At 50.9% G+C, this 14,838-nt stretch overlaps 1 protein-coding gene across 1 annotated transcript; it reads left to right on the forward strand.

The window, feature by feature from the left end:
• The first annotated feature begins 113 nt into the window (after positions 1-113).
• LOC113893377 (polycystic kidney disease and receptor for egg jelly-related protein-like) lies at positions 114-14,241 on the forward strand. Its single transcript, XM_027543382.1, has 4 exons — positions 114-180; positions 1,270-1,382; positions 2,310-2,489; positions 6,192-14,241. Exons 1-4 carry the CDS (start codon positions 114-116, stop codon positions 13,341-13,343), a joined length of 7,512 nt encoding a protein of 2,503 aa, XP_027399183.1. The 3' UTR covers positions 13,344-14,241.
• The last annotated feature ends 597 nt before the right edge of the window (positions 14,242-14,838 follow it).

A 14,838-nucleotide genomic window follows, 5' to 3' on the forward strand; every position in this document is an offset into this window, starting at 1 on the left:
ATGGGGTGGGGACAGAGATGGCACCTGCACTCCAAACCCAGTGCCAGCAAGGGGGGACCACCTGCAGGTGGTGACTGCTTGTACCAGGTGTTTGTCACTCGCCTGCCACGCTGATGGTACTCAGCTGCACTGGAAGTGCCATGGCACCTCGCACCTTTGCAGGCATGGGCACGTGCACATGTAGGCGCCTTCCATCCCTTTGTCCCTGGGGTGGTGGTGATCTTCCTTGCCAGCTTAGACAATGAAGAGGCTTTGTGCCTTGCCCCAAGCCACCCAAACTGTTATGGTCAGAAGCTCAGTTCTGGCTTTTCTAATCCCTGGTGGAATTCACGGGTGTGGCTAGGTTCTGGTCCACTGGTTCTTAGTGAAGTGCATGTTCCAGGAGTCCTGTTCTTATTGTTGTTCAGTCGATCAGTTGCCTCTGATGCTTTGCACCCCCATGGACTGCAGCACACCCCGCTTCCCTGTCCTTTACCATCTCCCAGAGCTTGTTCAAACTCACGTCATTGACTTGGTGATGCCATCCAACCATCTCATCCTCTGTCGTCCCCTTCTCCTGGCATCAATCTTTCCCAGCATCGGGATCTTTGCTAATAGAGTCAGCTCTTCGGATCACGTAGTCAAAGTACTGAGTTTCAGCTTCAGCAACAGTCCTTCAAATGAAAATTCAGGACTGAGTTCCTTTAGGATGGACTGGTTTGATCTCCTTGCAGTCCAACAGTCTTCTCTAACACCACAGTTCAAAAGCATCAATTTTTGGCACTCAACCTTCTTTATGGTCCAACTCTCACATCCATACATGATGACTGGAAAAACCATAGCTTTGACTAGATGGACCTTTATCAGCAAAGTCTCTGCTTTTAAATATGCTATCTAGGTTTTTCATAGCTTTTCTTCCAAGGAGTAAGCATCTTTTACTTTCATGGCTGCAGTCAACATCTGCAGTAATTATGGAGGCCAAGAAAATAAAGTCTGTCACTGTTTCCATTGTTTCCCCATCTACTGCCATAAATGATGCTCCACTTCATGTTCCTGGGTAGCACCTCTCATTATCTCCTGACTTCAATCCTTAATTTTCTATGACTATAGCCTTGCCCAGAAACTGTCTGTAGTGGACTGGTACTGGAGTCAGCATGTGGGCGCCCGCAGGAGAACAAGTCTGAAGGGAGGGAAGGGGGCCCCCCCACATCACCCCTTCCTGCTCCTGCGGTTGTGACCCTTTACCCTTTGGTCGCCCTCTGACTTTCTGAACCATCCTGCCACCCACAGGTGCCCACACAGGTGGCACCCAGCAGGAGGGCCCAATGCCAAGGTGTCCAGGGGACCTTCCTGCAGCCGGCCCCCTGGGAGGTGACGCCTGGTCCCCCAGCACAGAGCCAAGAGTACCATGAAGTCCCCTGTGTCCCCCGCTCAAAGCCCTGACTCGGGACTGCATCACAGACCCTGTCACCTCCTGTCAAGTCCCGCCTCTATTTGTGAGCCTGGAGGTCTGCAGAGATCCATGTGCTCTGTGGCCCCAGGAGGCCACCACTGCCCCCTGGGGAGGGGGAGGGTGCTGGGAGCCCTTCAAGGCAACGTCTGGGGGACGAGCCCTGCTGGGAGCTGGGGAGCATGTCTGTCCAGGCAGCATGGATGGTGCTCAGGCAGCCTGGGGGAGCTTGGCACTGCCTTCTGTGGGCTGGGCGGTCTTGGCCTCCCAAAGCCCGGCTGCTCTCCTCTGAGTGATGAAGGGCTCAGTGCCTCATGGCATTGCATCCAGCAGATGGACCAGGCATGTCCAAGTGAGGGCCAGCCCTGAGCCAGGCCCAGGAGCAGCTGTCACTCCTGGGTACATGGTGGTCCCACCCCGGGCCTCAGTCTCTGCTCCTGGGAGGGGAGGCGCTGGAGGAGGGGCCTCTGAGTCAGAGAAGCAGAGGCCCTGGGGCCTGCAAGCCAGGGCGTCCAGGGTGCTGCCAGGGTAGCAGCCAGCCAATGTGCCCCAGCACAGAGGGAGGGGCCAGGCCTGCGGGAAGCACTTAGCATCCCGCCCAGCTCTGTGCCCTTGGCTGTGGCTCCCTCTGGTGGAGGTGGTACACAAGAGAAGGCCTGGCCAGCAGGCCCCAATGCCAGGTCAGGAAGCCAGCCTGCTGAAATAAAACTTACATTGAACATAAGGGGCTAAACTTCTTAGGACGATCTGTGGTCTCTGAGCGGCCAGGACACGCCCCATATTTCTTGGGGCCTGGCTGCACTGGAGAGTCCACTTGTCCCTTCTGTGTGCCCAGGACCCGCACTCATCTCTTGGGGACCTCGCCCTCTCTGGTCCCCAGGAAGGTCGGATCGCACTGCCACCCGCGCGCTCCAGGCAACCCCGGGGATGCGGGTCCGCGGGCGCTCTGCCGAGGGCGTCCTCCGGGTACCTGACAGTCGCGCAGCGTGAGGTGTCAGCCATAGCGCGCGCGCGTTCCGCGCCCGCGGTGCGGGCTCTGCGCTTCGCCGCGACCTTCCGCGTGGGGGCGGGGTGTCGAGCCTCGGGGGCGGGGCGGCCCCCGCCCACTACTTGCTTCCGACACACCCGCCGCGCCAGGAGGGTTACCCTACAGGCTGGGGAAACCCAGGGCCACCCCAGGCTGGCAGTTTTGGTGTGAGCCCCCACCTACCCGATCAGACAGGAGCCAGGGACGGCAGGGGCAGAGGGCGGGCGTGGGAGAGTGGGTGGGATAAGGGAGTCCCTCTCCATGGGGACCCTCTGAGAGGTGACTGCAGAGTCCCCTGGGAGGCAGAGGAGCCCTGGGGCAGTGGTCCCTTTGGACAACAAGTGGGACCAGAGGCCGTGCTGTAAGGGCCCCAAGCCTGGGTGCCTCTGTCCTGGGTGTGGCCTGGACAGTTGCGCAGGGCCTCACACTTAGAAGGACCCCATGCTCGCTTTGAAGCTCTGCTGTGGTCATCTTGAAATTCTTCACCATCTTTGAACAGGGTTCCTACATTTTGATTTTGCATGGGGCCCTGAAAATCATGTAGTCGGTCTTCTGACAGCCAATGCATCTTTTCTGAATTCCCCACAGCTCACCACCTCCTCGGCCACTAACCCCAAACTGAGTCAGGACCAGCTCACTCGCATACCGAGTGCTCTTGCAGCAGGCAGGCCTGGGCCTTTGGTTTCCCTGGACCCCGCCTAAGAGGCCCCTGTACTTTCAATCCTGTCCACCTACAATCTATCTCCCTCACAGCAGGAGGATGCTTCCAACCTGGAAATCAGATCAGGCCCTTCCCCGCTCAAAACCCTCAAACACTTCCCCAACCCACTTGAGATGAAATTCAAATACACGACCATGGTCTCTGAGACCCAGCTTGCTCTGGTCATTGGCCGTCTCTCCAATGACATCTCCTACCACTTCCACTCCTCTCTGCTTACTCAGGCCCCACTACTAACCTCTCTTTCCTGCCTCCCTGCATTTGTACTTACAGTTCCCTGCCCTAGCTATGCCCTTCCCTAGCTCTGTGTGAGCCATGCTCCCTCATTTCAGGCTGATCTGTTGGCTCAGAGGGCACCTCCTTGAAGAGGTCTTCCTCGATTCCCCATCTCATTCTCATTTTTATCTCTTTAACTGCCTTATTTTTCATCTTATCACTTATCACACTCAAAATCCCACATAGTGTATCATGCTTGGGTGAATTTTGATTGTCACTCACTCCTATTATAATGGAAGCTCCATGGGAACTAGGCTTAGTGATGAAGCCTCGAAGAGTGCCTAGTATATAGTAGGTGCTAGAGAACCGTGTGTGAGATGACTAATGTTAAATGAATGGGGAATGAAAAGCAAAAAATCAGAGATTATAAGGGATAATCAGAGATAATAAGAAACAAATAATTAGATGACAGATCTAAACAAAACGTATCAGTCATTATATGAAGTGCTGAGAGTTATTACATTAACCGTAAATGGTCTTTGGTTGTTTTTTCAGTTGCTAAGTCCAGTTTATTATTTGCCAAGACATGGAGTGCACCTTGCCAGGCTCCTCTGTCATCCACCATCTCCCAGAGTTTGGTCAAATTCATATTCATTGAGTTGGTGAAACTATCTTACCATCTCATCCTCTGCCTGCCCTTCTCCTTTTGCGTTCAATCTTTCCCAGCATCAGGGTTTCTTCCAATGAGTTGGCTGTTCTTATCAGGTTCCAAATAGTGGAGCTTCAGGATCAGTCCTTCGAAACAACATTCAGAGTTGATGGTGTAAATAACTCAATTAAAAGCCAGGGATTGACTGAGTGATAAAAGCATAAAATTGTATGATATGTTGCCTGTAAAAGACCACTATAAATGGGAAGACATAAATAAGTTGAAAGTAAATGAATGAAAAGGCAGGTTTTAGGCTGGTTTAGAAAAGGCCCATCAAATTGCCAACATCCCCTGGATCATCAAAAAAGCAAGAGAGTTCCAGAAAAACATCTATTTCTGTTTTATTGACTATGCCAAAGCCTTTACTGTGTGGATCACAATAAACTGAGGAAATTCTGAAAGAGATGGGAATACTAGACCACCTGATCTGCCTCCTGAGAAACCTATATGCAGGTCAGGAAGCAACAGTTAGAACTAGACACGGAACAACAGACTGGTTCCAAATAGGAAAAGGAGTACGTCAAGGCTGTATATTGTCACCCTGCTTATTTAACTTATATGCAGAGTACATCATGAGAAACGCTGGGCTGGAGGAAGCACAAGCTAGAATCAAGACTGCCGGGAGGAATATCAATAACCTCAGATATGCAGATGACACCACCCTTATGGCAGACAGTGAAGAAGAACTAAAGAGCCTTTTGATGAAGGTGAAAGAGGACAGTGAAAAAGTTGGCTTAAAGCTCAACATTCAGAAAACTAAGATCATGGCATCTGGTCCTAACACTTCATGGCAAATAGACGGGGAAACAGTAGAAACAGTGGCTAACTTTATTTTTGGAGGCTCCAAAATCACTGCATATTAAAAAGCAGAGACATTACTTTGCCAACAAAGGTCAGTCTAGACAAGGCTATGGTTTTTCCAGTAGTCATGTATGGATGTGAGAGTGGGACTATAGAGAAAGCTGAGCGCTGACGACTCTGTGCTTTTGAACTATGGTGTTGGAGAAGACTCTTGAGAGTCCCTTGGACTACAAGGAGATCAAACTAGTCCATCCTAAAGGAGGTAAGTCCTGGGTGTACATTGGAAGGACTGATGTTGAAGCTGAAACTCCAATACTTTGGCCACCTGAGGCAAAGAGCTGACTCATTTGAAAAGACCCTGATGCTGGGAAAGATTGAGGGCAGGAGGAGAAGGGGATGACAGAGGATGAGATGGTTGGATGGCATCACCGACTCAATGGATATGGGTTTGGGTAGACTCCAGCAGTTGCTGATGGACAGGGAGGCCTGGTGTGCTGCTGTTCATGGGGTCGCAAAGAGTCACACAGGACTGAGCAACTGAACTGAACTGAACTGAAATGAAATGAATGAAAAAAAAAACAAATGCCACGTAGACGATAAGCTTGAGAAGGCCAGTGCTGCGATCTTATACTTCATTCCATTGCCTTTACCTACGTATACTGTGATATAACTGACATATAATATGGCTATTTATTTAAACAGCCAAAAGAGAATTCAAATCAAAGGTTGTCACAAAAGACAAACACATTTCATAATGACAATAGGGCCAATTCAACAGAAAGACAAAACCACAATTGTGTGTCTACCTAATAAATAGACCTCCAAATATAGGAAGCAAAAGTGAACAGAATTACAGAATGAAATAGACAATTCCACGGTTACAATAGGAGAGATTATCATCTTCTCTCAGCAACTGCTAGAACTAGAAAAAACTGCAGAAAAGATATAGATCTAAGGAACAGCACCACCCTTCTTGACTTGACTCCCAAACAGAGGACAGTAGAATACACATTCTTTTCAAGTGACATGGAACACACAGATGGACGCAAGACAGACCACACGGTAGATTTACACAAGTCTCAACTCGTTCAAAAAGGTAAAGGATCGCACAGAATAGTCTGTGACCATAACAACACTGAATTACAAATCAATAACTGTGAGGATTTTTACAGAAACTCTAAGAATCTGTAAGTGAAAGTGTAACTTGAATTGACAGGTCAGAGCCAAAGAAGGGAGATTAAACGACTGATTTCCTGGGCCGCAGGAACCCCACTGACCACGCTGACCCCAGGCCACCGAGGCCCCCGAACCCCACGCCCGCCGTGACCCCGGCCCGCGCCCCGGCCGCCCCGCGCCCGACGCGCCGTGTCCGTTGGCCCTCCGCCCTGCGCCTCCGACGCAGCTCGCACCGGGCGCTGCCATGGGGCCCGGGCCGGCTCTCCTGCTCCTGGGCCTGGGCCTGGGCCTGGGCTGTGGGCCCGGCCGCCCGCCTCCGCCCCCGGCTCCCGCGCAGGCGCCCGGCTCGCCGTCCCGAGACCGCCCCATCCCGACGCCCGCCGCGGCCCGAAGTGCCGCGTCCGAGACCCGGGCCCTCGTCCAGGCGCGGCGGCCGGAGGCCGCGCTCCGCTCGGTCAGGGCCTCCCGGGACCCCGGGGAGCGGGGCGCAGGCTTTGGCGGCCTTGGGGCCGGCCGCGCCCGCGTCAGCCTCCGGGCCCGCGCGGCCCCGGGCGGCGGCATCTTCCTGAGCGGCCGCCGCGGCCTCTGCCTGCCGGCCGGGCGGCCCCCGAGCCTCGTGCCGCGCTGCGTCCGCGCGCACGTCCAGCTGCGCGCCCGCCGCGCCCCCGCCGCCGCCGCGCCCGCGCCGGTGGACCTGCAGCTGTCCGCGCCCGGCGGCCGGCTCTCCCTGCGCTGGCTGTCCCGCCTGCCGCGCTCGCTCGGGCCTCTGGAGTGGACCTTCCGCCTCGGGCTGCTCGGGCCCGCGGCCGCCGAGAGCCGCGCGTTGCCCCGTCGGGCTCTGCAGCGCGGCCGGCGGTCCTACCCGGGATTCGTGGCCCGAACCGAATGTCCCACGGACGGGCCCACCCCGGTCGTCTTAGAAGCTATCAGCCCGAACAGCTCAGAACCCACTGAGTCCTCCGTGTCCTGTCAGGTAGTCAATAAAAAGGTCTGTAAATTGGACCGCGTGCGAATAAATAGGAACGACGATAAACCAGTGCGACTGACCAGGGACATGGGAGACACCTTCAATGCAACAGTCATCCTCTTCTGTCCCATCCAGGAGTACTATTATTGGGGTTGGTCTATCTATTCCGTTCCTTATGTAGGGGCCGTGCCTGACTGGACTAAACCTCTGAAAAAGCCACCGGTCAAGTTTAGTAGAGGTTTCTTTGTGGTGACTATACCCCCATATTCTATACCTTGGGGGGTGTATCTGTTTAATTTCTCGGTGGTTGTTAGAACACGGGATCCCCAGGTTCCAGGGAAGAACGACTCAGACCGCATCTATGTCGTCATTTTTAGACGTCCCCTGAATGCTGTTATTTCAGGGCCTTCCAACATCACAATTAATTTCACAGATGGGGTGACTCTCAATGGAAATATGTCTTCTGATCCAGAGGAAACAGACCCTCTAGAGAAAGAGAGGCTTAAGTTTCTCTGGTACTGTACCACAAACCCAAGAAACTATGATGGAAAAAAAATAACAGTGATAAGCAAGGAAGTTTGTCTCCCAGAGCAGGTTGATCTCAAGTGGACATGGGCTTCTGGTCCTATTCTCACACTTTATCCAGAAACACTTCAAGGCGGCCGTGTATATTTTTTCAGACTGGTGATCCAGAAGACCGGCAGGTCAGCCTTTGCTGATGCAACGGTGCACGTGCTTCAAGGAGAGCCGGTAGCAAGCATTTCATGCATTGAAAATTGTGACCAGGTTCTGGTTTTATCAGAGAGATTCTCGTTGTCTCTGGATTGCACAGGTTGTACAGCAGGCCGAGATGTCTATCGGTGGTCCATTCTGACGTCTTCAGGTCAGGAGGTGCCATTGGACTGGACGGGGCAAACTTCAACAGGACGGAATGGTGCTTATGTGTCTATAAAAGCTTTTGCTTTCTGGAATTTCAGGGAAGATAAGTTTTGGATTTCTCTAAATGCAGCAACTTGGAGTGGAGTCACCTTGGTCTTAAGATATCCTTTCATTATTCACCATGTCCGTATAACCACAGACTGCAAAATTGTTCCAGAAAAAGGAATTTCCTTCATTACTCAGTTTGTTGTCATTTGTACTCATTTCAAGCATAAGAACATTGTTCTTACATATAAAATAATAGTTCCTGATGTACATGGTTTTGGTGAGATCAGTTCTTTGAAAGAGAATAACTTTGGATCCATCCTGTATTTGGGAAAGAATTCCACATCGCCCCCTTCCTTTCTCCCTGTTGGTGTGTTGGACAGTCATTATGCCTTGAAAATAATTGCTCAGGCATATAATACCTCTCTGGGAGCTTTTTCTCAGGTGAACTTGTATGCCACTGTGCGGCCTCCCACTGATGTAAAGTCATCACCAACTGTGCTGGAGGAGTTATCCAACTTCACCGTGGGACCAAATTCCTCCCTGTCTACTTTGCTTCAACAGCAGGATTTTCTAAATGCAAGTTATTTAATATACGTAGTAGCTTCTGTCTTGAATAGCATGAAAACTGATGCAAGTCTTCAAGCTGACAAAATTAAACTCCGAGAACACCTTTTCAATCAGACACTCATTCTTCCTATAAACACTCTGGTGAATATTAGCCAGGTGGTCATGACTATTACTAAATTAACAGAGAAAACCTCTGAGATCAGTGCATTCTCCCAGAAACTGGCCACAGTGAGGACTTGGCAAGCAAGCCAAGCCCTCCAAGATAGTCATCAGAGAGATAAGAGCATTTCTTCTGAGCAAATAGAAAGTGTGTGCACTGGAATCTTAACAACCTTGTCTAACATCCTGAAACTGCTGGTTCATTATGAAGTCTTTGAAGAGCCTTTCCACGTGGTTGAATCTCTAGCAGACACGGTATTGGCTGTGAAAGTGCCGGAGAATGAGACCACTGCCTTGAGGACCTCCAACTTCAAAATGTATGTCAAGAAAACCGAAAAGTGGAATGTTACCAAGTTCTTCAGCACCCAGAAGCACTGTCAGAATTGTTTTTATCCCAGCCTAAATGTGAACAGCGTTCCTAGTCTGCCTGCCAGCGCTCCGATTTCGACGATGTTTTGTGAATTTGCGGATGACCCTTTCCCTTGGCTAAATTATGGGGAAAACATTTTGACCCAGGTGGTTGGATTCCGAATGACAGGAGTGGAGGCCACGGGTGACGTGATTGAGATCCCACCCGATGCAGTGGAAGTGCACCTCATCAGGAAAAACCTGAGCTTTGGAAGTTTTAATCTCACGGTGGGACCCAGCTCAGAGCCTTATGCAGTGGATGAATCAGCGACAAAGACGACAGGGGCGTTTAGCTTTGTTGTGGACGGTACTGCAGGCAGGGACGTGTTGATCCACATCATGACAGACGTGTCCGTCTTGTTCACGGTGTCTGTGTACGCGGGCCGTGAGATCACACCCAACTCTTTTATGACCAGCTACCTGGTGCCCCATAAAATCCCTCCGATTGCCAACGAGAGTGACCTGTTTGACCCGGAGTGTGCAGTGAAGGAGGCCCGAGTGGTCTGCCTCCCCGCGGCCCTGGTGCAGGTCATAGCTCAGCGAACCGATTCCTCTGAGTGCACCATCGCTGTGGTTCTACAGGCACCTCGTTTTGTCCTAAAACCCAATAACAAGTTGGTGAGAATTTCTGTTTTCAGCATTACGTGCTTGAATATGTTTGGGATCCAGAGCGATTGGAGAGAAGATACCTGCGTTGTGGGAGAGAAGACTACTTGGCAAAGAGTGCACTGTATCTGCAAGAACCCACGGCGGGCCAAACGGCAGCTGGATATAATCAAACAGGCCAACCTTCGCCTGCATACCCACTATTTGACGGCCAAGGTGATCGTGGTCCCTAACTCTGTGGATCTACAACTGGAGGCAGTCAAGAACGTCACCCAAAACCCTGTGACCCTCTTCACGGTACTTCTCATTATGCTGTTGTACTTGATCCTTGCGTTCTGGGCCTTGCACAGAGATGAAATGGACCAGTATCTTAGGGAACATGTGATAGTTCTCCTTGATAACGATCCTTATGATAATGTGTGTTATCTAGTCACTGTTTTTACAGGAAGCCGTTGTGGTTCTGGGACCAGGGCCAATGTCTTTATCCAACTGCATGGAACCGAAGGTAGCAGCGATGTGCACTGTTTAAGCCATCCACAATTTACGACTCTCTACCGAGGAAGCATCTGCACTTTCCTCCTAGCGACGAAAAAGGACTTGGGTGACATCCATTCCCTCCGTGTGTGGCACAACAACGAGGGCAGGTCCCCTGAATGGTATTTAAGTAGAATCAAAGTGGAGAATCTGTTCAGCAGACACATCTGGCTCTTCATGTGCCGAGAATGGTTTTCTATCGAATCCTCTTTGGACCGAACCTTCCAAGTAATGCCCCCAGATAAGCCTCTCAAGAAAATGGACTTTTTCCTTATAGATATAAATTATAAACTAGGGAGAAACCACTTGTGGTTCTCCGTTTTTTCTGGTGTCATTTCTACACCATTCAATAGGCTCCAGAGGCTGTCCTGTTGTTTAGCCATGTTGCTGTCCACACTTCTGTGTAATATTATGTTCTTTAATCTAGAGAAGGAGATGGAAGCAGAGCCACAAGAGCAGAGGTACATCAGGTCGATGGTGATCGGACTGGAAAGTGCCTTTATTACCCTTCCTGTGCAACTAGTGATCACATATTTGTTCATCTATTCCCAGAGGAGACCTCTTATATCTCTACATGAGATCACTCCTCGGAAGCATCCTTTGAAGCCAGCTGCTAATGAACACTGGGAAGAACGGCTGGGAAAGTGGCATGCTTATGAAATTGACAAAGCACACTCCCAGGAGCCTGAGAAGTCTAATAGATATCCTAAACCCAAGTCTTCTCTCAAGGTCACCTCTAAAGGACAGCCCCCGCCCAAGCAAGCAGAAAGCAAGGTCTCTGGTACCCAAAGGAAGATGTCAGGCACCCAAAGCAAGGTCTCCAGGCCCCAAAGAGATGTCTCCAGTACACAAAGAAAAGTCTCCAGCACCCCAAGAAAGGTCACCGACACCCCAAGAAAAGCCTCCAGCACCCAAAGAAAAACCTCTAAAGCCCAGGAAAAGAATAAAAACACCAATAACCCAAATGTTGAAGACAATCAAAGCATTTCTTCTGAGGATCTGCCTCCCCAGCCGGGTTCACGAGCCCTCAAAGAGAAGCCCAGGATTGTCCTGCCTCGGTGCTGTATTAGTGTCGCCTGGCTCTTGGTTTTTCTTACCTGTGCATTATCCTCCTACTTCATCATATTTTATGGACTGACTTACGGCCTCGAAAAATCAATAGCATGGTTGTTTGCATCGTTTTGTGCATTCACTCTGTCAGTCTTTCTCGTGCAGCCATCTAAAATCATACTTATGTCAGGCTACAGAACAAGTACAGCCAAGTATTCAAAGAACCTTTCATGGATCAGCAACTATCACTTCACTGAGATCAAGTTGCAAAACCTCTGGAAGGACCCAGAAGAAATGGACAGACGCCACCAGTTTGTCATGGAGCTCCGAAACTCAAGGATGTACCAGCCTCTCACCCAAGATGAAATCACAATATTCCAAAGAAAGAAGAGGATCAAGAGAAGAGCTTTCCTGTTCCTGAGTTACATCCTCACTCACTTCATCTTTCTGGCTCTCTTGCTGAGCCTAGTCGCTGTCCTACGCCCCACTGACAGCTTTTACTATAATCAGTTTATTCGGGACCAGTTCTCTGTGGATCTGGCAGGCGTGACCAGGCTGGAAGACATCTATCAGTGGCTGAACAGGGTGCTGTTGCCTCTGCTCCACAATGACCCGAATCCCACGTTTTTCCCTGACAGCTCCTCTAAAATCCTTGGCTTGCCACTCATGAGGCAGGTGAGGGCGCAACCTGGAGAGATAATGTGTCTGCCGGCCAAGAAATTTGTGGAGGGCAGCCTCAAAGGAGAGATTCGCTGTCACCCCGAATATGGCATTGACCCAGAAGACACAAAAAACTACTCTGGGTCATGGAATAGAGTTAGTAAGCGGGACACTGACAAGACGACCAGAGGGTTTACTTATAGGCCTCCGGAGAAGAGGTGGGCGTACTCTTCCTATGGGCTGCTGCACACCTATGGCTCAGGAGGATACGCCTTCTATTTTTTTCCAGCAGAGCAGCAGTTTAATTCCACACTGAGGCTCAGCGAACTCCAGAAAAGCCACTGGCTGGATGAGAAGACGTGGTCTGTGATTGTGGAATTGACCACCTTCAATCCAGACATCAGTCTCCTCTGCAGCATCTCGGTCATCTTCGAGGTCTCTCAGTTAGGTGTTGTGAACACTAGCCTGAATGCGCACTCCTTCTTGCTCACTCATTTGAACAGAAAATACCCAGAAGAAATCTACTTGTATGTGGCCATCTACCTTTTCTTTCTTGCCTATATTGCTGACGAAGTCAATGTCATCACGGATGAAAGGACTGCCTACCTGCAAAGTGTATATAATTTGCTCAACTTTGCTCTAAAATGTATCTTTACCTTGTGGATCATACTCTTTTTCAGGAAGCACTTCTTGGCCATCGGTGTAGTTCGGGCTTACTGGTCAAACCCTGAGGATTTCATTCCCTTTCATGCAGTGGCTCAAGTAGATCACACCATGAGGGTGATTTTGGGTTTCCTGGTATTTCTGACGATCCTGAAGACACTCCGGTATTCCAGGGTCTTTTACAATGTGCGTCTGGCTCAGAGGGCCATTCAGACTGCCCTTCCTGGCATCTGCCACATGGCATTGGTGGTGTCCGTGTATTTCTTTGTCTTCATGGCATTTGGGTACTTGGTGTTCGGGCAGCACGAGTGGAACTACAGTGACATGATCCACGCCACCCAGACAATGTTTTCCTACTGTGTCTCAGCTTTTGAGAACACGGAATTTTTCAATAACCGGGTTCTCGGGGTCCTCTTCCTCTCATCTTTCATGCTGGTGATGATCTGCATATTGATCAACTTATTTCGTGCTGTGATTTTGTCAGCCTATGAGGAAATGAAGCAGCCCGTGTACGAGGAGCCCTCAGAAGAAGTGGAAGCCATGACTTATCTGTGTCGGTGCCTACAATCTGCTTTTTGCTGCCTGTGCTTCAAGCCCAGGGCAGAAGATGATCCCAGGTTCTTCATCAACATGGTGTACGGGCAGCCAGAGAAGAACAGCCGCCGCTACCTGGGGCTGAAGACCAGAAACATTAATGGGAAGAAAATGGTTTACCTCGTCGTGTGATCCATGGCAGTGTCAAGGCCCACAGACAGGTTCCTCCAAAGGCTCGGTTTCTGGGGTCGAGGGGCGTTTCATGGCTCAGTTGTGTTTCCCACCCGTATTCTTCACAGTGCACCCCGCATCTGGACGTGTCTGCAGCGGAGGCCTCCAAGCTTGGAACTTGAAAGGCGGGTCAAGGGCAGCATGGCCTCTGCGGAGAGAGGAGGGCGACCATCTGTGAGTCCCGGGTTCATTTCCCTTTTTCTTAGAAGCTGCTGTCTTTGGCACCGACTGCAGTTTAGAGGGTTAGAGACCTAGATTTGGGGGAGGGAGCTGAAAGGGCCCCCAACCTCATCTCAGCTTGTCAGAAGCAGCAGGTGAACGCTCCTGCTGTCCCGGTCCCCCTGTCCCCGAGGCTGGGAGGCCAGGGCTAGTGGTTGGGGGCAGAGCCCAGGTCCTCCGGCCCTGCTGGCCCTTCCCTTTGCTGATGGGGCTGCAGAGCCTCCCTGCCTCCTTACCCCCACCACACACACTCCAGCTGGGCAGGGTGGAGGGGCCTCATGAGGGGTCCCAGGAGTGGCCCTTGTGCCTGGAAATGGAGGGATGTGGACCAGGGTGCAGCAATCTGAAGTTTCCCGTGTGCTCTTAAGGCCACTGCAAGTTACAGATGTACAACTTAGTAACATGTTTCTGTCTATGAAACATGCCTTTTCTGAAACAACAAGTTATGTGTTTATGCTGAGGGGTTCACACTGAAAGGTCGTAAATATGCCATGTACCGTGTGTTACCATATATACTTCTAGGATTTGGGCTTTTGGTTATTGTTGGCCTGGTGGATTGTTTATAACACATGAGTTAGGAAAATGATGTAGCAGCTCCTTTATTTTCAGCCTAAAGCATGTTCCTTTACGTAGATGTCACTTTAAGCTTGATGTGAATTAAATGTATGATGTTTCCTGAGGCCTGCAGTGATTTCTGTGATAGGCGTAGGTACACAGCTGGCGCCTGCCCTCCACATCCAGTGCAGCAAAGGGGAACGACCCACAGGTGGTGGCTGCTTTTCCCAGGTGTTTGCCACTCATCACCCCTGGAGAACGGAATGGCTACCCACTCCAGTTTTGGCCTGGAGAATTCCATGGACAGAGGAGCCTGCAGGCTACAGACCACGGGGTCACACAGAGTTGCACAGGACTAACACTTTCAGTTCACTTGGCACCCGGAGGTGCTGATCTGCACTGCGTGGCCACGGCACCTCACACCTTGGCAGGTGTAGGCACATGCACAGGTATAGGCCTCCATCCCTTCCTCCCTGTTGTGGGGGCAGTCTTCATCAGGTGAGTAAACGAAGGAGCTTTGTGACTTGCCCAAGGCCACCCAACAGTTAAGAGTCAGAAGCTCAGTTCTGGGTTTTCTATCTACCCTGGCGGGAAGTCCCAGGTGTGCCCAGGTTCTGATCCACTGTTCCGAGTGAAGTTCACGTTCATGGTTAGCACCTCCCATTAGCACAGGACTTCTGAA

This window comes from Bos indicus x Bos taurus, chromosome 5, assembly GCF_003369695.1.
Source record: "Bos indicus x Bos taurus breed Angus x Brahman F1 hybrid chromosome 5, Bos_hybrid_MaternalHap_v2.0, whole genome shotgun sequence".
Classification (NCBI taxonomy): Eukaryota; Metazoa; Chordata; class Mammalia; order Artiodactyla; family Bovidae; genus Bos; species Bos indicus x Bos taurus.